This window comes from Zootoca vivipara, chromosome 3 (assembly GCF_965207765.1).
Source record: "Zootoca vivipara chromosome 3, rZooViv2.hap1.1, whole genome shotgun sequence".
In the NCBI taxonomy this organism is placed as follows: domain Eukaryota; kingdom Metazoa; phylum Chordata; class Lepidosauria; order Squamata; family Lacertidae; genus Zootoca; species Zootoca vivipara.
Window position 1 is genome coordinate 118,836,779 of NC_142586.1, and position 23,363 is coordinate 118,860,141.

At 53.4% G+C, this 23,363-nt stretch overlaps 1 protein-coding gene across 6 annotated transcripts in view; it reads left to right on the plus strand.

Moving 5' to 3' along the window:
• Nucleotides 1-23,363, plus strand: part of DNMT3A (DNA methyltransferase 3 alpha) — an 86,946-nt gene that overhangs the window by 31,878 nt on the left and 31,705 nt on the right. For 4 of the 6 annotated variants that reach the window (XM_035110753.3, XM_035110749.3, XM_035110750.3 and 1 more), the window contains exons 4-7: nt 895-1,165; nt 12,070-12,116; nt 13,168-13,317; nt 16,768-16,800. In XM_035110753.3, coding sequence (XP_034966644.1) covers nt 895-1,165; nt 12,070-12,116; nt 13,168-13,317; nt 16,768-16,800 — 501 coding nt within the window. The remainder of the gene's footprint in view (nt 1-894; nt 1,166-12,069; nt 12,117-13,167; nt 13,318-16,767; nt 16,801-23,363) is intronic. The other 2 variants (XM_035110751.3, XM_035110754.3) reach the window with 1 other exon arrangement.

Consider the following 23,363-nt stretch of genomic DNA (forward strand, 5'->3'; position numbering starts at 1 on the left):
TAGGGGATTGGACACGATGGCCCGGGGGGGGGGGTCCTACCCTATAATTCTCTGATTCTATTACAGACCCCTGCAAATGCCCCTATTTCCCCCACGCACAGGGATGGCTCTGCCGAATAGCCGTTGTCTCTCCCGGAAATCTCTTGGCTGCATTTGTTTTAGGGTTAGGCAGAAAATGTCACAGACGTTTAGAGAAGATTGGAAAACGTGTATTGAATATATGGGGGGGGGCACACCTGAAAACGTTGGCAGCGTTAAGATAAATTCAACAGTGCAAATAAGTTTTGATGGACGCAATAATGGAATATTGAATGGTGTAGTTTTGGTAAAATATGCGGGGATTTATGATATGCAAAATGAACCATGGAAAGAGAAGAAGGGAAGTCAAATTTTAAGAATGTTTAAATGAGTATTTTAAATTGTAAATGGTTGGACAGTGTTCTCGAAGCTACGAACATGAGTTTGACCAAATTGCGGGAGGCAGTGCAAGACAGGAGTGCCTGGCGTGCTCTGGTCCATGGGGTCACGAAGAGTCGGACACGACTAAACGACTAAAAGACAACAACAAATTGTAAAACAGAAAAGTTAACAATATATATATATGTATTTGTGTGTATGAAAACATCATACACCTGAAGTGCATTTTTTTTTAAAAAAAGGGAAATGTGTCTGCTTTGAGAATTCTCACCTCCAGCGACTTGCTACTTCTCTGGTCCCTGGCTCCCCCTCCTTCCCTCCCTCCCAGCTGTCAATCAAGGGTCATTCCTTCGCTTGTGGCTTCCTGGAGCGTCTTGGATGGTGCCCCTCCCTGCCCCAAGACCCCTCCTTCGACCCGGAGGGTGCAAAGAGTCTCACGCCCTCTCCCTGCTTTTGTCTTGCCTTTTTTCCTTCCAGGTGGAGAGCGCGGAAGCCCCCAAAGACACAGCCTCAGCACCCAAGTGCCCTCCGCCTGCCCACAACACCAGCCCCGTGGAGCAAGTGCCCAACGGAGATGTCGGGATGGGCAGCCCCGAGAACAGCAGCGGCAGCGCCACCGCGGACCTGAAGGGCCGGCAGCCCAGCGAGGACGAGGCCGGCAGCCTCCCGGATGGGGAGGTGGGGGGACGGGCCTTGGAGAACGGCCGCTGCACCCCAAAGGACAGCCCCGACCCCCCGGCCAGCGAAGGTGAGCTGGGGACATAGGAAGAAGGGTCTTGGGTTGGGGCAGAGGGTGACTGGTCAGTGTGGTGGGGAGGTCAGGCTCCGGGGGGGTGGGGGGTGGGAATGAGGCTCAGCCAAGGGGTCACTTAGCTTTAAGGAACCTCACAGTTCTCAGGGCCAGCCGGGAAGCCCCCTTTCCACATTCAGTCCAAACATCACATTTCTTCTCAAAGGAAACGGTGCTGCAGCCTTGCAAACAAATCCGTCTGTGGGCAGGGCTGATTGGCTAGCACCAGTGACGTCTCCAATATCCCTCAGATCCTGGTGCAGTTTTGCAATGATAACCCCCCCTCCCCCAGCATCCTTTACGGTAAGGCACAGAATGAACATGCATGTGCTTTAAGAAATCACTTTATAATGGTGAGGCGCCCGAGAGGGGCAGGCCTGATGCTGCAGATGGCATTCGATTCACTGGAGTGTGCATCTCTTTCTCGTATGCGGAAGCTGGGTTTGCACTGCTGCCCCTTTGGGGGTCCCTTGAAGGCTGTGCCCGCTTTTCTTCTCAGCTGCTCAGACCAAGGAGGGTGACCTAGAATCATACAATTGGAAGGGGACCCCAAGGGTCATCTAGCCCAACCCCCTGCATTGCAGGAGTTCTGACTTCGGAGTTCAGGTAGCTCTGCCTTCACCAACCTGGTGCCCTGTTGGCCCCTGCCAGCCTGGCCATGTGGCGAAAGCTACAGACCAAAAGATCTGGAGGGCACAAGGTTGGCAAAAGTTATTTTAGAGATCGACGCTGCGGTCTCTGTGGGGCCTTACAGATCTGGCCAGCCTGGTTTGCCTCCCTTGCAGTGGGCACAGAGTGGCTGGGCGAGGCCCACAACGCAATTTCTCTTGCTGCCGCACCTGGCGCAGCATCACCAGGGGGAGAGCATTCCTGGTCCAGGCAGGTGTCAAAGGATGTCCTAGGGATCAGGTGAGCGTCAGAGAGCATCTCTGGCCACACTTTGATGCGCTCCAGTTGGGTTTCTGCCTGCACAACCACAGGTGTGGGAGGTGTTTGAGGGGGAGCCAAGTGCCTGCCTCACTCTGCCTCCTTTATTCTTGCCTTGCAGGGGGTTGGACTAGATGTCCCTCAGGGTCCCTTCCAACTCTACAATTCTATGATTGTACGATGTGTGCCTGGTTATGCCAGCAATGTGGGTGGCGGACTAAGGGTCCCCTGGGAGGCTGGTGAGCTGGTGCTCTTCCTTCTGGACTCCCGCAATGGGAAGGGCTATGGTACAGAGACAGTGTGGTGTAGTGGTTAGCGTGTCTGACTAGGACCTGGGAGACACCAGGGTTCGAATCTCCACTCGGCCTTCATGAAGCTCGCTGGGTGTGGCCTTGGGCCAGCCCCTGCCTCTCTGCCTGACCTACCTCACAGGGTTGTTGTGAGGATTCAGCGAGAAGAGAAAGAACCAATGATCTTGAGCTCCCTGGAGAAAAAGGTGGGACCTGCAGGCTAATGAGTAAAGAGAATGGACTCCCCACAAGTGTCTCTACCATCTTCCAGCACCCCCAAAAAGCTCTCTGTGCAGTCCGCTAGACTGCCCACGTCCATAGGCTCCATGTTGCGGCCTGCAGGTGCCAGGGCCAGCCTGCTTGCTGGGTGCCCCTGCCCTTTGGCTTGGGTGAGGGAGAGCAGCTGCCAGGGCAGGGACCGGCTCAGAAGCCCACAAAGCCAGCAGCCAAGTGGGGCTGTGGTTTGGGTTGCCAGCCAGAAGAGCTGCCTTCAGAGGTGTTGACAATTTTGTGTGTGAGAGAGAGAGTGAGAGAGGGCACAAAGGAGAGAAAGGCAGCCCAAGGTGTTGGAGGGAGTGAAATGAGAGAGGGAAAGAAACAAGATGGCCATGCATTGGCCTGATCCAGGAGCCAGTCTCTTCTGATGTTTCCATGCGTCCATGCGCCTTACCCTCCCGATTGAGGAGGCGCCTTAGCCTCCCGATTGAGGAGGCGCGGGGCCGCACATGCGATGGGCTTGTGCCATGCGCCCACGCCCCACGGCATGCTGGCGTCACTTGGGGACATGTCGCACGGACACCCTGCGGCTTGCGTGCATGATGCGAGCCCACCCACCCCACGGCCTGCATGCCCGGCTGCCATGGAACTTTGAGAGGCCCAGCCTTTTCATTGAAAATTTTCTGGAGGGCCCAGCTCCCTGCCCCCCCCTGTATGTATTGGTGCAACCCAGCGGGGTGTTCTCTTGCGCAAGCACAGGCTGGAGAGTGGGGAAGTTTTCCATGTGCAATGTTTTACTGTGGCTTTATAATTTGTTGGAAGCTGTCCAGAGTGGCTGGGGCAACCTGCCAGATGGTTTACATAATAATAATAATAATAATAATAATAATAATAATAATAATAATAATAATAAAGGAAGGTCCCTGAAATGCAGGGGAGCCCCCTGACCATCTCAGTGTGGGGCTTGTGCCTATGGGGGAATTCTGCCCATCTCCCTCGCCTGGCAGCCTTTCAAGGTGCCCAAAGTTGTGTCCTGAGGAAGGGCAGCAGAACAGGGACGTGAGGCCTTTTGGACAGGAGGCAGCAGGATCCTTCCCAGGAGGGTCTACGCGGCTCCTGCCTGAGGAATTCCTCCTGCCCCAGAAATCCGGAGGGGGGGGCGTCTTTTTCCAGGGCGGCAGAGGAGGAGGAGGAGGAGGAGAATGGCAGAGGAGAATTCCACATTCCCAGGGAGCTTAGGTTTCCTGCTGGCGAGGAGCCTGCGAGGGGAGGGGTCTTGTCCTTCCTCTGCCGCTGTGCCAGGATTGTTCCTTGGGAGGCCAAGGCTTGGCCAGATGGAAATTCTGGAATCCAGGGACCTAGGGAAGGAGGCGGCCGGCCGCCACAACCCCGGAGTTGTTGCTGATATTTGGGAAGGAGGGAGCGGAGAGGCTTTTTGCCCCCTCCCCACCCTACGGAGCGTCCAGCCTGGGCATCCCAGGTCCAGAAGATACTGGCTGGGAAACAGGGGGGCAGCTTCCCCCATCGAGGAGGAGGGGGCTATTCACGGGGCGGCAAAATGCCAACATTTCCCAGATCTTTAGAGGGACCCAAAAGGGGGAAAGGAATAGTGTGTGTTGCACAACGGATAAGACCCGTAGATGTCATAAAACCCCAATTTTAATGAGCCGCAAAGAGGGTGAACAGCTTAGATGTGGGGAAGCCAGGAGTGAAGGACCCTAAAATGCTATGAAAAAAGTTTTGCCCATTTACTCGGCCGCCCACATTGGCTGACTTGGGTGAGTGCCGCCTCGCCCCCCCCATAGCTTTGGGCTCTGATTGGACTCACAGCTGTCCATGGAGGCGCAGGTCAATTCTGTGTCCAGGGCAGCTGTCTATCAGCTCCATCTGGTACGCAGGCTGAGACCCTACCTGCCTGCGGACTGTCTCACCAGAGTGGTGCATGCTCTGGTTATCTCCCGCTTGGACTACTGCAATGCGCTCTACGTGGGGCTACCTTTGAAGGTGACCCGGAAACTACAACTAATCCAGAATGCGGCAGCTAGACTGGTGACTGGGAGCGGCCGCCGAGACCACATAACACCAGTCTTGAAAGATCTACATTGGCTCCCAGTACGTTTCCGAGCACAATTCAAAGTGTTGGTGCTGACCTTTAAAGCCCTAAATGGCCTCGGTCCAGTATACCTGAAGGAGCGTCTCCACCTCCATCATTCTGCCCGGACACTGAGGTCCAGCACCGAGGGCCTTCTGGCGGTTCCCTCGTTGCGAGAAGCCAGGTTGCAGGGAAGTAGGCAGAGGGCCTTCTCAGTGGTGGCGCCTGCCCTGTGGAACGCCCTCCCAACAGATGTCTAAAAGGAAAACAACTACCAGACTTTTAGAAGACATCTGAAGGCAGCCCTGTTCAGGGAGGCTTTTAATGTTTAATAGATTATTGTGCTGTATTTTTCTGTTGGAAGTCGCCCAGAGTGGCTGGGGAGACCCGGCCAGATGGGCGGGGTATAAATAATAAATTATTATTATTATTATTATTGTATTGTTGCCTTCCTGGTGCAAAAAAAGGTGGATTTGCTCTCATTTATTTATTTCATTTATACCGCACCTTTTCCCCCAAGGAGGTCAAGGCCGGCACACATACTTATCCGTTTCATCCTCACAACAGCCCTGTGGGGTAGGCCAGGCTATGATTCTATGAGTTGCTTCCCCAGCTAGTCAACCCCATGAGGGTTGGGAGGCTGTGAATGCCGAGTCCAGGAGAGGCTCTTTCTCCAGCAAGTGGGGCCCAATCCACTGGGACGTCCTCTAGCATGAGCCGAGCCACCCTCTTGCAGGAGAACTTCTGTGCAGAAGTGTCAAGGAGCTGGGGGGGGGCAGCAGCCACCCTGAATTTCCTCCTGCGCACTGTGGGCAGAACCCCACATGTTTGCGCATTTGGGATGGATAAAAGAAAGTCCTTATTCACACAGCGCATGGTTAGACGGTGAAACTCCCTCCCACAAGAGGCTGTGAAGGCCACCAACATGTAGGGATTTAAAAGAGGTTTGGAAAAATGAATGGAGGAGGGAGGAGGAGAGGGCTGTCGAGGCAGCAACGCTTGTGAATCCTAGTTCCTGGAAACCGCTGCCGGGGGGGGAGTTTTGTTCTTGTGCTCGGTTTCCCTTTGGGGCATCTGGGGTAAGAACGGGAAGACTGGCATGATTCAGCAGCTCCTAATGGAGCCTCCAGGCCCAGGGCAGTCTATCTGGATTCCGAGGTCCTTGGGGGCATGCTGCCGCTGGGAAAACAGGATGCTAGGCTAGCTGGTCTGTTTCCCTGATCCACCGGGGCGGTTTTTATGATCTTGCGTTCTCACCGCTGCTGCCGTCTCTCCACCCCCACGTGTTCCCACACGGCACGTTCAGGCAGCCTGTGCGTTTGTCCTTCCTGACACACACACACACACACACACACACACACACACACACACACCCGGCCACCGCCTCCCTCTCTGAAGCCTCGCAGAGGTGCTGTCTTCCGCTGCCCCCAGCCCACACCCAAATTTCAGGCTGGGTGCTATTTTTAAGCTAAGCTGTGGCCTCTGTTACCTGCGAGAAAGACGACACAGGAAGCTGGCGGCTCTCAAGGGGGGGGGGGAGAATGCAGAGGCTGAGCCAACTCTTGACAGGAGAGTGGTTCCCTCCCTCTGCCCCCCCCTTCAGTTTCTGTTTGGCATATCATGTCCCATGCAGGCGTCAGACACCCCCTCCCCATGGCTTCCCGGGGGGGGGGCTCTCCTCATTCTTCCTTCCCCCTCCTTTTCTCTGGGGCTTCTCCCCACCTGCTTTGAGGAAGGGGCACCCTTGGCAGGTAGAGGGAGGTGAGTTTCCTGCCCCCCCTCCTGGCTTGCTGGGTAATCTGAAAATGGGGTGCAGTTGGGGGCAGTCGCCCTTCTTCTTCTTCTTCTTCTTCTTCTTCTTCTTCTTCTTCTTCTTCTTCTTCTTCTTCTTCTTCTTCTCCTTCTCCTTCTCCTTCTTCTTTGTAAATCGTTTTTATTGGTCTTACAAATTTGTTGTTGTCGTTTAGTCGTTTAGTCGTGTCCGACTCTTCGTGACCCCATGGACCAGAGCACGCCAGGCACTCCTGTCTTCCACTGCCTCCCGCAGTTTGGTCAAACTCATGTTCGTAGCTTCGAGAACACTGTCCAACCATCTTGTCCTCTGTCGTCCCCTTCTCCTAGTGCCCTCCATCTTTCCCAACATCAGGGTCTTTTCCAGGGAGTCTTCTCTTCTCATGAGGTGGCCAAAGTATTGTAGCCTCGGCTTCAGGATCTGTCCTTCCAGTGAGCACTCAGGGCTGATTTCCTTCAGAATGGATAGGTTTGATCTTCTAGCAGTCCATGGGACTCTCAAGAGTCTCCTCCAGCACCATAATTCAAAAGCATCAATTCTTCGGCGATCAGCATTCTTTATGGTCCAGCTCTCTCCAGGTCTTACAAATACAAAATACAAATAAACACAAATTAGTAAAAACATATCTGTATAAAGAGATTCTCTGAATCTTGAGACTCCCCCCCCCCCATTCCCTCCATGGGGTCTTATTTTAAGAATCTGCAACTGCATATTCATCCATACTCCAATTCTCATATCAAGCCACATTTGCCATAATATTCTTTACGCTACAAGTGAATCAAAATCCTGCTCCTGTTTCAATCTGCTTTCAGTGGTCTCCTAGGTAACTTAAGAGTTTCCCCCATTCTTTTATAAAGTTTTTATCCTCTTGGTTTCTGAGTTTTCCACTCAGCTTTGCCATCTCTGCCTAGTCCATCAGCTGAGTTTGCCATTATTCTCTGGTCGGGACTTTGTCTTCTTTCCAGCTTTTGGCTAATAACATCCAGGCGGCTGTTGTTCCAGACATAAAGAGTCTTTTAGGGAAGTTTTTAATGTTTAACTAGCTGGCCCTGCCACGCGTAGCTGTGGCATTGATAAGCCGCCCAGAGTGGCTGGGGTATAAATATATTATTATTATTATTATTATTATTATTATTATTATTATTATTATTATTTTCTGCTCCTTTTGGTACCTGTAATTCCTAATAGAAAAGCTTCTGGTTTCTTAACAAAGGTTATTTTAAACCTTTTATTTTTTAATTCATTTATTTCATTGTTCTGGCTACCATAAGGACATAAGGAGAGCCTGCTTGATCGGGGCCAAAGGGGGCCCATCCTGCCCAACTGGCTGCCTCTGGGAAAACTGCAAGCAGGACCTGAGCATCCCCCACCCCACCGCACCCTGGAATATTGGTTTCAGAAACATTTACTGCTTCCGATGGCAGAGCGGTTCCACCCTGGCTAGGAGCCCTGAGGTTGCCTTCTCCCCCTTTGCCCCATCCTCCCTTAATGCCATCCAGGGTTGTTGTTTTTTAAATTTTTATTAATAATAAATTTTATTTTACAACACTTCTAAAAACAGCATTCAAATCAAAACATTAATTCCCTAAATATAAATTGGAAAAAAGAAAGAAAATAAAAGTAAGATATAAACAGAAAAGAAAAAAAGGAAATAGGGGGGGAAATGAAAGGGGAAAAACACCCTCAAAGATCTTCTTTTCAGCATCATATTCATCTTACATATTCACAATAAACAAAAATGAAGACTTCCACCAACCACACAGCACCTCTCTTCAATTTCATCTCTTCTAACTGCATTTCTTTATCTTCTCAAATCTAACCTTATATATTGTAAAAATCTCTGTTCATTCCCTTTTCTCTTCATGAAGTCATTCCAAACTCAGCCAGATATTCACCTTTGAACCTTGCCTTTTAAAATATTCATTCAGACATTCCCATTCCTTTTTTCACCAAATTTTTTATGTCTTACTATGTCCTTTAATTTAGATAACTCCAAATAGTCACATAATTGACATAGCCATTCTTCCCTAGTAGGTATTTGTTTCCCTTTCCAATATCCAGGTTGGGGCCCCTCGCTTCCTCCTGTGGCAGGGAGTTCCGCAGTTGATCAGATGGCTGTTATTCCTGATCAGTGGGGCCACTGCCCTCCCCACCTCCCATTAGGATGTTGCACTGGGAGTGACTTCAACCACTGCCAATCCGAGGTCCACCCAAAGAGCTAGGGATCCCCTGGGAAGGCCTGCCTGGCTTGGGTGTAGATGAAGCAGGGGCAAGGGAGGAAGCCTGGAAGGGCTGCTTCACTGCCACCCGTGCCCAGGCCTTGCCCAGGTGGGGGGCAGCTGAAGAGACGAGAGAGAGAGAGAGAGAGAGAGAGAGAGAGAGAGAAAGGTCCCTTTCGGTCGTGGCCCCTCTCTGTCCAGGGAAACTCGCCTTGCTAAGGACCTTTCTCCCCACGCACTTTGTTTTTCAAAAATGTCAAATACATTTGATTTTAATTCCTGGTTTCCCTTGTCTGCTGCTCCACATCTTCCTGTGCTGCTGTATTTAAATAATGATGATCATAGAATCATAGAGTTGGAAGAGACCCCAAGGGCCATCCAGTCCAACCCCCTGCCAAGCAGGAAACACCATCAAAGCATTCTTGACATATGCCTGTCAAGCCTCTGCTTAAAGACTTCCAGTGAAGGAGACTCCATGATGATGATGATGATGATGATGATGATGATGATGTTTTGAGAGGTTTAGTTTTTGTAGTTACAGGTAGGTAGCCGTGTTGGTCTGACGCAGTCAAACTAAAAATAAAAAATCCTTCCAGTAGCACCTTACAGACCAACCAAGTTTGTCATAGGTATGAGCTTTCGTGTGCATGCACACTTCTTCAGATACCTGAAGAATATCTGAAGAAGTGTGCATGCACACGAAAGCTCATACCTATGACAAACTTGGTTGGTCTGTAAGGTGCTACTGGAAGGATTTTTTATTTTTAGTTTTTGTAAGCAGCCCTGAAAGCAATGGCTTGTGGGGTGTGCATGCATTTCATAGAAGATCAAAATAAAAAATCCCGCTCCGCCCAAGGGAGAATTGACCAGTGGGTGGAAGGAGAGGGAACTTCTCTAGGGGAGAAAGAGAGAGGAATATTTTTTGCCACCCCCACAAAATGTCAGAATTCAGGCTGTGTGCAGGCTCTGTGCGCAGAGAGGCTGGGGCAACCCAGTCAGATGGCCAGGGTGCAAATAGGAAAATTATTTGTATTTCTGCATTGCAGGGGGGGTGGACTAGATGACTCTCAGGGTCCCTTCTACAACAATTCTATGATATTATTACCATTATTACTTGTGCTGAGAGAGTGCTGCTCCGCCCCTTGAATCACCTCTTTGAATTGTTCCACTGTCAGTTTCTGTTCCCGCAAGGCTTTGATTGCTATTTTCATTTTTTACAGCATCATGCCCTCCCACACCCCCAAGGAATAGAAACTGACATGGGAGCAATTTAGAGAGGCCGTTCAAAGGGCAGTTGACTTATTTATTTCGTAAGATTCATACACCACTTGATCGTAAAACAACAACCCTCAAAGCACTTTACGAAGTGAATGCAAAAATTACCAGTAAAAACAACTCTTTAAACATTCAGAAGATAAAATCAGTAATAAACCGAAAACGGATTGGAAAGTTTTGATGCCAGTTTTAAACACCTGGGTAGGCGCAAAATATGGTCTGAAGCTCAACATCAAAAAAACCAAGTTCATGGCCACTGGTCCCATCACCTCCTGGCAAATAGAAGGGGAAGAAATGGAGGTAGTGAGAGATTTTACCTTCTTGGGCTCCTTGATCACTGCAGATGGTGACAGCAGTCACGAAATTAAAAGACGCCTGCTTCTTGGGAGAAAAGCAATGACAAACCTAGACAGCATCTTAAAAAGCAGAGACATCACCTTGCCGACAAAGGTTCGTATAGTTAAAGCTATGGTTTTCCCAGTAGTGATGTATGGAAGTGAGAGCTGGACCATAAAGAAAGCTGATCGCCGAAGAATCGATGCTTTTGAATTATGGTGCTGGAGGAGACTCTTGAGAGTCCCATGGACTGCAAGAAGATCAAACCTATCCATTCTGAAGGAAATCAGCCCTGAGTGCTCACTGGAAGGACAGATCGTGAAGCTGAGGCTCCAATACTTTGGCCACCTCATGAGAAGAGAAGACTCCCTGGAAAAGACCCTGATGTTGGGAAAGATTGATGGCACTAGGAGAAGGGGACGTCAGAGGACAAGATGGTTGGACAGTGTTCTCGAAGCTACGAACATGAGTTTGACCAAACTGCGGGAGGCAGTGGAAGACAGGAGTGCCTGGCGTGCTATGGTCCATGGGGTCACAAAGAGTCGGACACGACTAAACAACTAAACAACAAGAGGCTTGACAAGAATGTCTTTAGCCACAGGAAGAGTGTGGCAAAGACGCCAGCCTGATCTCAACAGGCAGGGAGTTCCAAAGCATAGCTGTTGCCACACTGAAATGTCGCTTTCTTGCAAATGCGGAACGGGTATTATGCAGTGGGAGTTCTGCAGATTGAAGCGGTCGATAGGCATATAAGATGTAAAGCGATATTGTTAAGAGGGGGCACACACACCCAGGGCACAAGAAAGCAGGCAGAACCTTCAAGGAGCTGCCTTTGCCAAGCAGAATGAGCCTGGCCGCTTATCCCTCTTCCCAGGAGTGCCAGCTTGGCCCTGTGACCGTGGATGCCTGGAGCTGTGGGTGCCACGCAGTGTGCATGACCCTGGCACTGAAATTTGTGGCTGCCTGGGCCCTTCGTGGGCAGTTTTGTGGGTGTTCGGGGACCACTCCCTCTCCCCCAGCCTGGTGTTTTGGACTACAACTCCCATCAGCCCCTTGGCAGCACAGTTAGGCTTGGGGGAAGGTTAGGTGGGCATGAGAGTGGTGCCCAAATGGTTTCTGTAGGCAACTAAAACAGCCTGTGATCTGTATGCACAGAAATGGAAAGGAGGCGAGGGGTGGATTTTGAGGTGAATGGCGAGATCGGCAGCAAAAATAAGGGACCAGAATGAAGGAAAGTAGATGGAAGAATGGAAATTCCTATCGGACTATTTTAAAAAGTGCCCTAGCCAAATGAAACCGTGAGCAGGTCTTGAAGTCTAAACAATGAAAGGACAGGAAGAAGAAAATAAAGAAATGTATCTTAGAATAAGTATTGAATACAAGGCAGCAGGAAATTGTTTTTTTTGGGGGGGGGACAATCGCGAATGTTAGGATGGGAAGTCGAATTGTTAATGAGAAGTGTATAAACTGGATTTTGTGTTAAGTTTTTAAATCCAGTAACAATTTAAATATGAAAAATGAAAGAGAGGAGGGCCCAGGCCACGAGGGGCGGCGCTATCAGACCCAGCGCAGGCACAACGCCCTCCTTTGCGTGTGGGCACTTGCCAGAGCAGCAGGGACTTTGACTCCCCCCACCAAAGGACTCGCATGGCCCAGACTTCTCCCCCGGCCCTTCTGGGATCCTGGCGCTCAATCTGTTCTCTCTCTGTTTCCAGGCAAAGAAGAGAAGGAGGAAAACCACTACAACTCCCTGAAAATGGAGGCAAGTATTTTCCGCATGGAAGGGCTCTTTTTTTGGGGGGGGGAGGGAAGCAGCTTCCAGGGCCCACAGGCTGGAGCATTGCTTGCTTAGAGTGGGAATTCGGGGGCTGCTTTGCTCTCCCAGGGACTCTTGGATTAAAGCTCCCACCAGAGCCAGTGGGTGGGGACTGTGGGGGCTGCCCAACTCCCCCCCACACACTCCTGATGTAGAGCATATACTCTTAACCGAAAACGGCTCATAAAAAGACCAGGAATAAAACAGTTCCAGTATGAAAGATGTGACACACAAGGAAAAACAGGATGAGGAGGGCAGAGGAAAACAGCAGGCTCAGGCTCCCTTTCTTAAAGCTGCAGCTCTGATCTTGACTGGCTGGGGGGGGGGGGAACGGTTCACGAAGGACATATTTTTACCCCCCCCCTTCTGATAGAGCCCTATAAATTCAAAATTTTATCAGTCTAAGCAATGCACTTTACTATACATAATTTTTATCATCATTAATAATTGTTAATACTTTTTGTAATATACGTTTCAACACAACTTTTTGAATGTGTTCAGAAACGTTTGTCTGAGTCTTGTTGTTTGATTTTTAGTTTTAATGTAATTGTTGCGAGTATTGGGGTCCAGTGTAAACAGAGATATATCTCGGCACTGAACCATGTGAAACCCGCCCTGTGGAACGCCCTGCCACCAGATGTCAAAGAGAAAAACAACTACCCGACTTTTAGAAGACATCTGAAGGCAGCCCTGTTTAGGGAAGCTTTTAATGTTTAATAAATTATTGTATTTTAATATTTCTGTTGGAAGCTGCCCAGAGTGGCTGGGGAAACCCAGCCAGATGGGCGGGGTATAAATAATAAATTATTATTATTATTAAGGAAGCGGAATGAAAACGGCCTTGTACCCCCAAAATAAAAGCAATGTTTTTCTGAAGGCCACTTTTGGCAGGAGGGCAGAGCAGGTCTTGCACTCGGCTCCTGCTTTGGGGCATCGGCTGAGATGGGAATCTGGCCCGATCCGGTGATCCCTCCTGACTCTCATCTCCCCCATGCAGGGATCTCGCGGCCGCCTGCGAGGAGGCGGCCTGGGCTGCGAGTCGAGCCTTCGCCCCCGGCCGATGCCGCGCCTGACCTTCCAGGCGGGGGACCCCTACTACATCAGCAAGAGGAAGCGGGACGAGTGGCTGGCGCGCTGGAAGCGAGAGGTGAGCCTGGACACCCCCGGGTCCCAGGGTGGGGGCGCCCTGGGAGGGGTCCCCTTCTGCAAACCCCCTCCCCACGGGTCCTCAGCTCTCCCTGGGGCTCACCCTTGGCTCCTCCAGCAGGATTCCTGCTGCTTCTGCCTCCCAATGCCGAGGCACAAGTGCAGGATTGGTCACAAATAAGGTGGACCAAGTCCCCCCCCCCACTCCCAATATTTCTCAGGGGTCTCAATATGGGCTCTGGGCTGCTGCTTTTTGGGGTTTTCCGAGAAAGGCACCAGTCTCCGCGCTGAAGAGGTGCTATTGGGTGGGGAGGGTTATGCTTTCCAGGTGATGGCTTATTCTGTCAGCCCCTCTTCGTAGAGAATGTGGGGGTCCTGTCTGCAAGGAAGCTGCCTCATTCATGTCATTGGTCCATCTTGATCAGTATTGTCTGCACTGACTGGCAGCAGCTCTCCAGGAGTCTCTCCCAGCCCTGCCTGGAGATGCTGCCAGTGGGGACTGACCTGGTTACAGGACAGTTGTTTTCTTCCCTATAGCCGCGCTTTCTGCCCCAGAGATGGGAGAGGAAGACTTTGCCAGAGCAAACCGTCCCTCTTCCCTGCACAGCGGACTTCTAGGGATCCACGGGGGGGAGGGGAGCCATTTTTGTTCCACCCCCAAATGACAGTTCTCATAACTGTAGGGGTGGAAGGGGCTCCGAGGGTCATCTGGTCCAACCGCATGCATTTCAGGGGGTTGGACTAGATGACCCTAGGGAACCCTTTCTGACTCTACGATTCTATGATCCAGTTGTGTTTGGGGGAGGGGGAGAGAAGCCACGATGCGCCTTCCTGAGAGAAGGTTGGGGCCTTGGCGGCTCTGCCTCTTGGTTCCGGCCCGGGTCAAGGCGGTGGTGCATTGGAGACCATGCAAGGCAGGAGTGAGTAGTGGTCGGAGCGGCTGCTTTGGGGTGGCAGCGGGAAAAGGTGGCTGTCGAGCAGAGCAGGGGCGGCTGTCCTGGGGTGGCAGTGCTGCTGGGTGCTTGGTTGGGGGGGGGTCCCGTAAGAGGGGGGTCCCGTGTGTGCAGTAGATCCGGGGGGGGGGGTCAAGAGTGCCAGCCTAGGCTGCCCTAGGGGCATTGGCGGGTCTCTCTAACACTCCCCTTCCTCTCCTAGCCCAGAATGGGCTGCAGAATGTCTCCCATCTCTATCCCATTGCACAGGATTCTAGAGTTGGAAGGGACCCCAAAGGTCCTCTAGTCTAACCCCCTGCAATGTTGCTTTGCTGCTTGGGAGCACATGGGAAATGTGGGGAGGGGGGGTCTTCACTTTTCTGGCACACACACCCCTGCCCCCTTTCCCTTGTGTTCTCATTCCAAGGAGTAATGACCAGCGCAGGCCAATATCTCCTGGCTCCCCAAATCCCTTTTCTGCCGCCTTCTCACAATTGAGGGTCTTTCGTAGCCCCAGGGAGTGACTGGAGAGCCGGTTGGGAGAATTTGAGGGTCTCGGCTCTTCCTCTACCTTCTCTGTGTCAGGCAAGGCTGTGTGCCTAAGGCAAGAGGGTGGCTGGCCGCGTGCCTGCGGGGGGGGGGGAAGCTGGATGCGGGGGGGGGGGAGAGGAACCTGGCATCCTGGCTAGCTCATCTTCCGCTGTTTAAAGAGGCAACTTTCTAGTCCTGAAGAGAGTCAAGAGTGGCTTGAAAGTGTAGATAAGTCTGCAAAATAAGCAATCATATGTAAGTTTGCATACTTTTACATAGCTTGCAGGATTCGGTGTTGCTTGGCACATAACTTTTTTCTTAATGTGTGGTTATCTACTTATTTACTTCATTTCCTTACCTAATATTTCCCCCCTCCTTCACCCGTCTGGTTTCCGAGGCAGCCGCTTAGGAGATCCCAGTGCTCAGCCAGGCATTGAAGTGTCTCACAATTCCCCCCCCCCAAAAAAAACCTGCACTCAATCTGCTATGGAAATCTTGGGCCTGAGAGATCTGGGCGGTTTTTGCTGATCCGTCATGGCCTCCAGTGGCAGCGAGTTCCACCGTTTAGCAATGTGCTTGGGAACTTGTACCCGGACCACCCATCCCTCTTGGTCCCCCTCGTTGGCATCACTCCTCCGTCTTCTGCCTCTCCACAGCCTCCCACATGTTCTGCCATGAACAGAGCCCCTGTGGGGTTGCCTTCCCTTGCCCCATGACTCCTGGGTGCCTCTGGCTGGCTGGCTGTGCGCACATGCAGCCCATCAAATGGTCTGGCATTCAGGGAGGGCGCACGTCCATCGTGGGCACGGGTTCATAAGATGCGAGACTGCGTGCTTGCAGAAATGCATCGCTGGTGGCGCAAAGGTATATTCTGCAGGTGCTTTGAACTGTGCAGAGACCAGGAAGGACCCTGGCGGTGTTTGCAGGGGGCACAGGGCACATGCGATGATGGGCTGCACTGGGAATCCCGCACCCTATTTTCCTTCCAGGTTTAGGATCATTGTGGCCACTTCTGTTTGTGTAACTTCCAGGCATTCCTAGAATCATAGCATTGGAAGGGACCCACAACATTACGAGTCCCACACTCTTCGTTCAAATAATAATAATTAGGGCAGGCACCCCCAAACTTCAGCCCTCCAGATGTTTTGGACTACAATTCCCATCATCCCTGACCACTGGTCCTCTTAGCTAGGGATCATGGGAGTTGTAGGCCAAAACATCTGGAGGGCCGCAGTTTGGGGATGCCTGAATTAGGGAGTTAGAGAGGTGGCTTTTATCACTATGTTTTTACAGCATCTCTGTGACTCAAAGGAGGGGTCTGCCCTAGTGGCCTCCTCCTTCCCAGCATGCTTTGCTGTGCCCTGGTACCCTGGTCTGCCTGCAAAGCATTATGGGTTGGAGAGAGGCATCCCCGAGACAGGTGCAGCGTAGGACGTCCTGAACAAGGAGGGGACTGGGGCAGAAGGTGCTCCAATACTGAACATTTGTTTACCAGTCCCCTCCCTCCCCTCCCCCTCACATTTATTATGGTTCATAGCAATAATAATATACAGCCACGGAAAGTTAGAAACAGACGTCAAGTAGCCATTGGGCAAGGATGGTGCTCTTAATTCCCTGCGTAAGTCAGAGGGAACCAAAAAGTTTCCAGCAGGTGTGTAAAAGCCGGCGCAGAAGGCGCTTGCTGCATCTGCGGTGGCAGGGAGTTCCGCAGGACTAAAGGCTTGGCTTCTCGCTGTTGTGGAAGGAGCCTCGCCAACTCGGGGAACAACCCGCGGTGCTCCTGCAGGTGATCTGAGGCTGGCCTGGGGCAAAAGGGCTAGGGGCTCTGGGCTTTCCTCCTGCCTTAGGTGAACTGGCTCCTGCTGAGCTGCACCCCCTCCCCCCTGTGTGGCCCCCTGTGCCTGCCTGTGGGGCAGGCGGCAGACAGCGTCCTCTTGCGTGGCTCTGTGTGTGCTAACTCCCTCCTCTCCTTTACCTTTCTCCCACAGAATGATAACCCAGCGGCAGCTCAGCTCGACAAGGTTCGTGGCGCACCTTTGGGGTTTTGCGGGGAGGGGGGCGGCGGCTTGTCTCATGTGGACCCCGTGCTGGGGCTTGTGGGTTGCCGGCGGGGGGGCTGTGGATGTGCCCACGCCTTCCCCCTGCGTCTGCCCGCTGCCAGGGAGGGCTCCTTCCTCCTCACGAGCAGGCACCCACTTTGCTGCTCCTTTTGGAAAGATGGGTGCAGGGTGGGGGCTGGCCTCTAAACCCCCTCACCCTTTCGCTGCTGGCCCCTAACCCCCCCCCCCATCTCCACCCTCCCCTCCTTGCAAACCCAGATCCTCTTTTGCCCCAGAGCTATGTCACCATTGCCCACGGGGTGCCCTGATTGTAGGCACCCACCCACCCCACCCCACCCGCCGGGCAAGCCACCCTCTCGGGGTTGGGGTGCTTTGTAAAATTTATTATGATGATTTGTTGAATCTGTGAGTGGCTGGATTGGACCCAGCGGTTGCCTTTCCATTGCGGGGGGACTTGTCCCTGTCCTGGGGAGTAGGAAATGGGGGTCTGAAAGGAATGCAAGATGACCCGACTCATTTCTTCAGCCAGGAGCTGAGAGGGCACTGAGAGGAGGCCTAGTGGGCAGAGCATCTGCCTGGCACCCTGATTCGGTCCCCAGTGGTCGCATCTGCAGGTGGAGTGTTTTCTTGCTTGGAACCCTCTGCCCAGTCAGTGGGGACAGTACTAAATCCTAAAATCCTGGAATTGTAGAGTTGGGTGGGACCCCGAGGGTCATCTAGCCCAACCCCCTGCAACGCAGGAATCTCAACTCGGTGGACCCGTCCTCCAAGTATAAGGCAGCCTGTCGTGTAGCTGGAAATCAAAAGCTGTGTGGGGCTCAGGATCCTTGAAAGAGCGCTGAGGCCTGCTGCTGCCAGTTTGAATGGAAGAAGGTGACCTCCCCCCCCCCTTCACCCTGTTTTCCAATGCAAGGCTTCCTTCCTGCCTCATCCTCAGCCTGGCTTCTTCGCAGAGTTTCTCCCCCTTCCAAATATGTTGGAACAGCCTGGCTGGGTGGATGAGCTGAAAGCGAGAGAGAGAGCATATGGACTTTTAAGAAAGAAAATAAAACAGTTGAATGGTTGGCTGCCAAACTCCCTAGACGAATAGGCTGTATTCCTGCAATGAGAGTGGTGTGTGTGTGTCGCTACACACATGAGATTTTTGACACTGGTGTTTCCTACCCCTTCTGTCATCCCGTGGGTTTTCAAGTTGGGCTGGTTGGTGACTCGCACCCGGCACCCTTCCTGGCCCGGGGGGCAGGTGGTGCAAGCAGAAGAAGGTCTGCTGCTGCTGACCAGGACCTTGGCTCCTGTTCATAGAATCATAGTAGAGTTTGAAGGGATCCCAGGGTCATCTAGACCAACCCTCTGCATGGCAGGAACCACAGCTGCCTGTGACGCCGCTGGGTGCAGGGAGAGGGGGAGGCCCAGGGAGGGCCAGAGGTCAGCCAGGGCCGGTGCGAGGGGAGGGTGGGGGGTTAGGGTGCTGCGTAGCTCTGTAGGGGGAGCCTCTTTGGGATACTCTGCGGGGGGGGGGGCACCTGTTGAGGGCAAGCCAGGGCTGGAGAAACATCTTGCTTCAAAGGGGCACCCCAGAGATTTGCTTTGGCAGCCGAACCCAGATTCCACACAAAAAAAGGCTCCCAGAATTAATGAAAACAATCACATACATATATACACAATAATAATAAAATAACAAAATCTCTAATAGAGATTAAGGAGATGTGGTTTAATATTGATCTATAGAATCCTAGGATTGGAAGGAGCCCGGAGAGTCTAGTCCAAACCCCACAACGCAGGATCTCGGCAATATCATCCTTCTAGGGGGCTCTCAAATCTTTCCAGTGCCCCGGTCTTAATCCGGTCCTGGGGCAGGCTAGTTTTGGATGGGCAAAGGGGGGTGAAGCAGAGTTTGAGGCAGCAGATGATGCCCCCCCCCAAGGGACTCTGCTTTTAAAAGAACAAACTCTGAAGGCCTGAGTGGAGGGAGTGAGTGTAAATGGGGCCAAGAAGGGCGTTGGGCTGGGGGGGGGGCTGGTATCTCACGCTTAAAGTCTTTCATGGAAAGGGGGGCAACGGCATGGACACCCCCCCCCCAAGCAAAAGGGGTCTCGTGCAGCGCAGGGGCAAAAGGCGGTGCAGTGCCATCAGGGAGGGGCCCGGCTTCTTAGGTTGCTGGGGGCGCTCTCCTGCCCCAACAGAATAGAGCTGCCATCTTCTCCTGGGGTTTTACCTCCACAGGAGGCCCTTAAATGAAGACTACTGGGTGGCTGTCTGGCCGGGATTCTTTAGCTGGCAATGGGGGTTGGGCTAGATGACCCTGGGGTGTCCCTTCCAACTCTACAATTCTAGCCTTCCTCCCTTTCAGGTGGGCCAAGCTGAGAACTCCTGCCCGCTCCAGCTGGGAACAGCTGTTGCCTTGAGCATTGGCAATGCGGGCTCCTGGGTGCTGGGAGTTCAGGCGGCACCTTGGGGTGGGTGGGGCAGCTTCTCTCTCCCCCCCCCCCCCGGACACTGCAGGCAAAGGCCAGGCCAGGCTGGGCAGAGGCAGCCCTTCCTCTTGAAGTCAGCGGCCGGCAGGGCAGCTGTGCCACACAGACGGGGCCCCTCCTCTTTCCACCGAGCCTGAGCTCAGCCTGGCCAGCACTGGCCGGCAGCCGCTCTCCAGGAAAATGAGGTCAGGTCCCTCCCAGCCCTGGCTGCGCTCTGCACCTGGAACCTTCTGCATGCAAGCCCCTGCTCTGCGGCCCTTCCTGCCCCCCCCTTCCTGAAGTGCTGTGCAAAATGGGGGGGCCCTCAGCTGCAAGCACCCCTCTCCTCTGTTCTGCTTGCTTCGCCTCTGGAAAGGATCCGAGGGGTGGGCTTGCGAGGGGAGCCTGCGCCCGCACACTGCAGCAAAATGGCGGAACCGGAGACCCCCCTCCCCGTGGCAGGCCTGCAGCAGAGCACCCACAGTGCCCCCCCACCCGTGCCCACAGGCATGCACTCGCGCACAGCCACTGCCCTGCCCTCCTCCTCCCTCCCCGAATCTCCGTGTCCCTGCTCTTTGGCGCTGCTCCACCGCTGGGTCTCCCTAGCAACAGGTTTCCCCCCCCCCCCTGCTCGGCCCTGGTCTATTTATAGCCTGGCAGCCCTCACTGCTGGCATGGCGGCAGGAAGAAGGAGCCAGAGAGGCAGCCCCCTCCCACCTCCAGATAAAATGGGGAGGGGGCTGTGTGGCTCAGGCAGGGATGCCCAAGGGGCGGAGGAGGGGACCCCGCAGTTGGAGAAGGGTCCCCAGGCTTCCTTAGCCTCACCTAGCATCAGAGGCCGGGCTCTAGGGGCGAGGGAGGGCAGGGAGCAGCCAGGGGGGGGGAGAAAGGAGGAGCATGCAGGGGGGCGACAGGCACACTCCTGCATGGTTACTCCTCTGCTGGTGGCGAAAAAGACAGGCCAGCAGGCCAGCGAGAGATTCACAGAATGGCAGAGTTGGAAGGGACACTCAAGGCCATCTAGTCTGGCCCCCTGCCATGCAGGAATTGCAGCTAAATTGCAGCTAATTGCTCCTTGGCCAGGTCTCTCTTCTGTCTGGCCGGCAGTCCCTTTCCCCGTCCCTTTCCCCTGGAGAGTCTTCCGGGGCCTGCAGGTGCTCTGACCACTGGGATGTATGGCCCTTCTGATCTCCCCCTCCCCCCCCCGCCATTGTGTGTGGGCTTTCCTTCAGGCAGCTTGGGAGGAGGGCACACATGGCAAAGGCTGCCCAGTTTGTGCCCTCTGCATTAAAAGGAGGCTCTGTTCAACCAAGAGCAGCCCAGATTGGACAGTGGCAGGGATAGCAAGGAGTTAATGTACAGAGGTCAGGAAGGTCTGTATTGGGGACTGGGGGGGGGCGTCACTCTGCTTTGGTCTGCAGGCCACAGGTGCTTTGCTACTCACCCACGCGAAACTTCCTGGCATGTAGAGAGCTGGCATGTGTGTGGCTAAAGCGGCCTCCCCCTGACTTGCTAGATTTCAGTGTGCAGGGAGATATGAGACGGAGGAGCATTTGAACCCACAGCAGCTCCTTCTGAAGTGGCAGAGGACAGGAGAAGTCACGGCATGGGCTGTTTCTCCTGCCCGTGAAGCGGCTCTTGCATGTTGCTGGATGTTTGTAAAATGACCGAGGGCATGGATGGAGCAGGAATTCCTTGGGAGTCGCAAGTGGGAGGCAGGTTAGCATTCTGTGTTGGTCTCTCTGGGCTTGAGGAACGAACGGCCAGTGACGTCTCTGGAGGGTCAGGGGATTTGGGGGGGTCTTGCCCTGCAGCAAGTCTCCTGCCCCATGATATGGGGGGGGGGCACAGAAGGCACTGGAATGGTAAAGGTAGAACTATCCCTTCCTTCAAAAGGCACAAAACTTTGGATTCTTGAGTATGCTAAAACTATCCACTATTCGAAGTGCTGAGTAAGCCCTTGGGGACAGGACCTGGGTCGTTCTGCATGCCAAGCAAGTGTTTAGCCCCTCCCCACTGCACTGTCCCTGCTCCCCCCCCCCCGGGGAACGGGATCCTCTTGGCTCTCCCCCTCTCCCCATGGAATGAGGTGGGCAAGCTGCAACAAACTCTGCCCTGAAGGGAGAAGCAATGAGAGAGAGAGAGCTTTGCAGACTCCCTTTGTGGGGTGTTGCGGGGGGGGGGGGAGAGCACCCTGGGGACAAAGACGCATGGTGAGGGGGCGGATTATTCTGGGGCTGCATCTTGCTTGCCGCCACTTGCCACCTTCAGACCAGGTAACAGAGGTTTTCCAGAGGGCAAAGGTGCCTGGGCGCAAGGGGAGAGATTCCTGCAGGGGGGGGGGCTACAGAATTGTAAGTTGGGAGGGTCATCCAGTCCAACCCCCTGCAGGGCAGGAATCCTTCCCGCAGCTGTCCCTGGGTGGGCTTGAGCCACCAGACTTCGGGTGACCGGCCAAACCCACGGAGGGGAGGGCGATCTGGGGCTCAGGTCCTGCTTGCCGCTTTCCCACTGTCTGACCCCTGTGGGGACAGGGCACTGGACCAGACAGACAGGCTTCTTTGGGCCTGATCCAGCTGCCTCTTATGTTCCTAGTCAGCTGCATTGGGAATCAATGTGCAGATTGCGCTCGCTCCCTGCTCCTTTTGCCCGCCTTGCTCAGTAGCCTTGGCTGCCCCCCCCCCGCCTCTTTTTCAGTGGGGTCACTTCCGTGGCCAAACCCTGTCTGGCTCTTGGGGTCCTGCCATCCAGCAGCGCCTCTCCTAACCTGGTGCCCTCCAGATTCTGTGACAACTTAGACACCACAGCTGCGTTATGGTCCGAAACATCTGGCGGGAGGGAGCAGGTTGGGTTGCCAAGGGAATCTCAGGCTAAGATATGGCGATGTTTAGGAGCCATTTCCTGGTCCCGTTCCTGGGTGGCGTTTCAGAGCTGCTGAATTTGCCTTGAATGTGTCTGTTGGGGGGGGAGGCTTTGTAAACTGGCCCCCAGATTCACTTTCCTTCTTGTTGACATGGTTTTTGGTTGTGCTATGAGTGGGCCAGTTGCATTTTAGGGTCAGGTGGGCAAACCTCTCCGGTCTGGGTTCTATGGGTGCTCCCCCCTTTTCTTACGCCTTTCCTTGATACTCACGGACTGAGTCCAGCTACGTCCTGCTCAGTCAACCCATTGGTCAATGGGCATGGCAAACTGAATTCCGGTGGGTCTGCTGAGTGTGATTCATTTGGAGAATTTGTCAATTTTGCAGATAGTCCCACTTTTAACCTTGGGTTGTTTTTAATAATGTATCCCGTAGCTGCCCGTTCTCCACGTTCTGTTTTCGATTGCATCCTTTGTACATGATGTTGGTGTTGGTGTTAATAATAATAATAGTAATAATAGAGTCTATATTTGGTTGTACACCACTTAAGTTTTTTGAGACACTTCAAAATAATTAAAAGAGATGGAGCAGCAGGAGGTGGGTAGTGAGAGGCCATCAAATGCTGCAATGTGGGTACAGCCAGGAGGGGGGGGGGCTGTACAGACAGGGAGGGGTCCAGGGTGCAGGGAGGGGTCCAGGGTGGTGAGAACAGCATGTTGACTTTTTGGGATGGGCTGCCACCAGTGGGCAGGGCCTTCCCATTCCATGGGCCTGATCTAGAGAGAGCCCCGACGATCACAGAATTGTAGGGTTGGCAGGGGTTCCAAGGGTCATCTAGTCCAACCCCGGGCACTTTGTCAGTGAAATCAACTGGGTCTGATTTCGAGTGCCATTAAATGCGAGGGAAGAGGGGCCCCTGTGCATGTTCATGATGCCTGTAGAGTTGTGGTTCCGTCTTGGGACTCCGCGCATCCTTCCCAACCGGCCTGCCGTGGGAGCCCCTCCCTCTGGGCCGGCCGGTTCTGTTGCTTCTGTTGCCCCTGAAAACTGCGATTCGGCCCCTCCCAGGCACTGAATTCGCTTGCAGGGAAGGGAGTGGGGGGGGGCTCCAGGCTTGGGCTCCTGCCCGCGAGTTGACGCGTGTTCCGAGCGGCATCTTTGATAGTGGGGTGCAGTGCGCCGTTCCCAACACGTGTTCCAGGGCAGCTTCC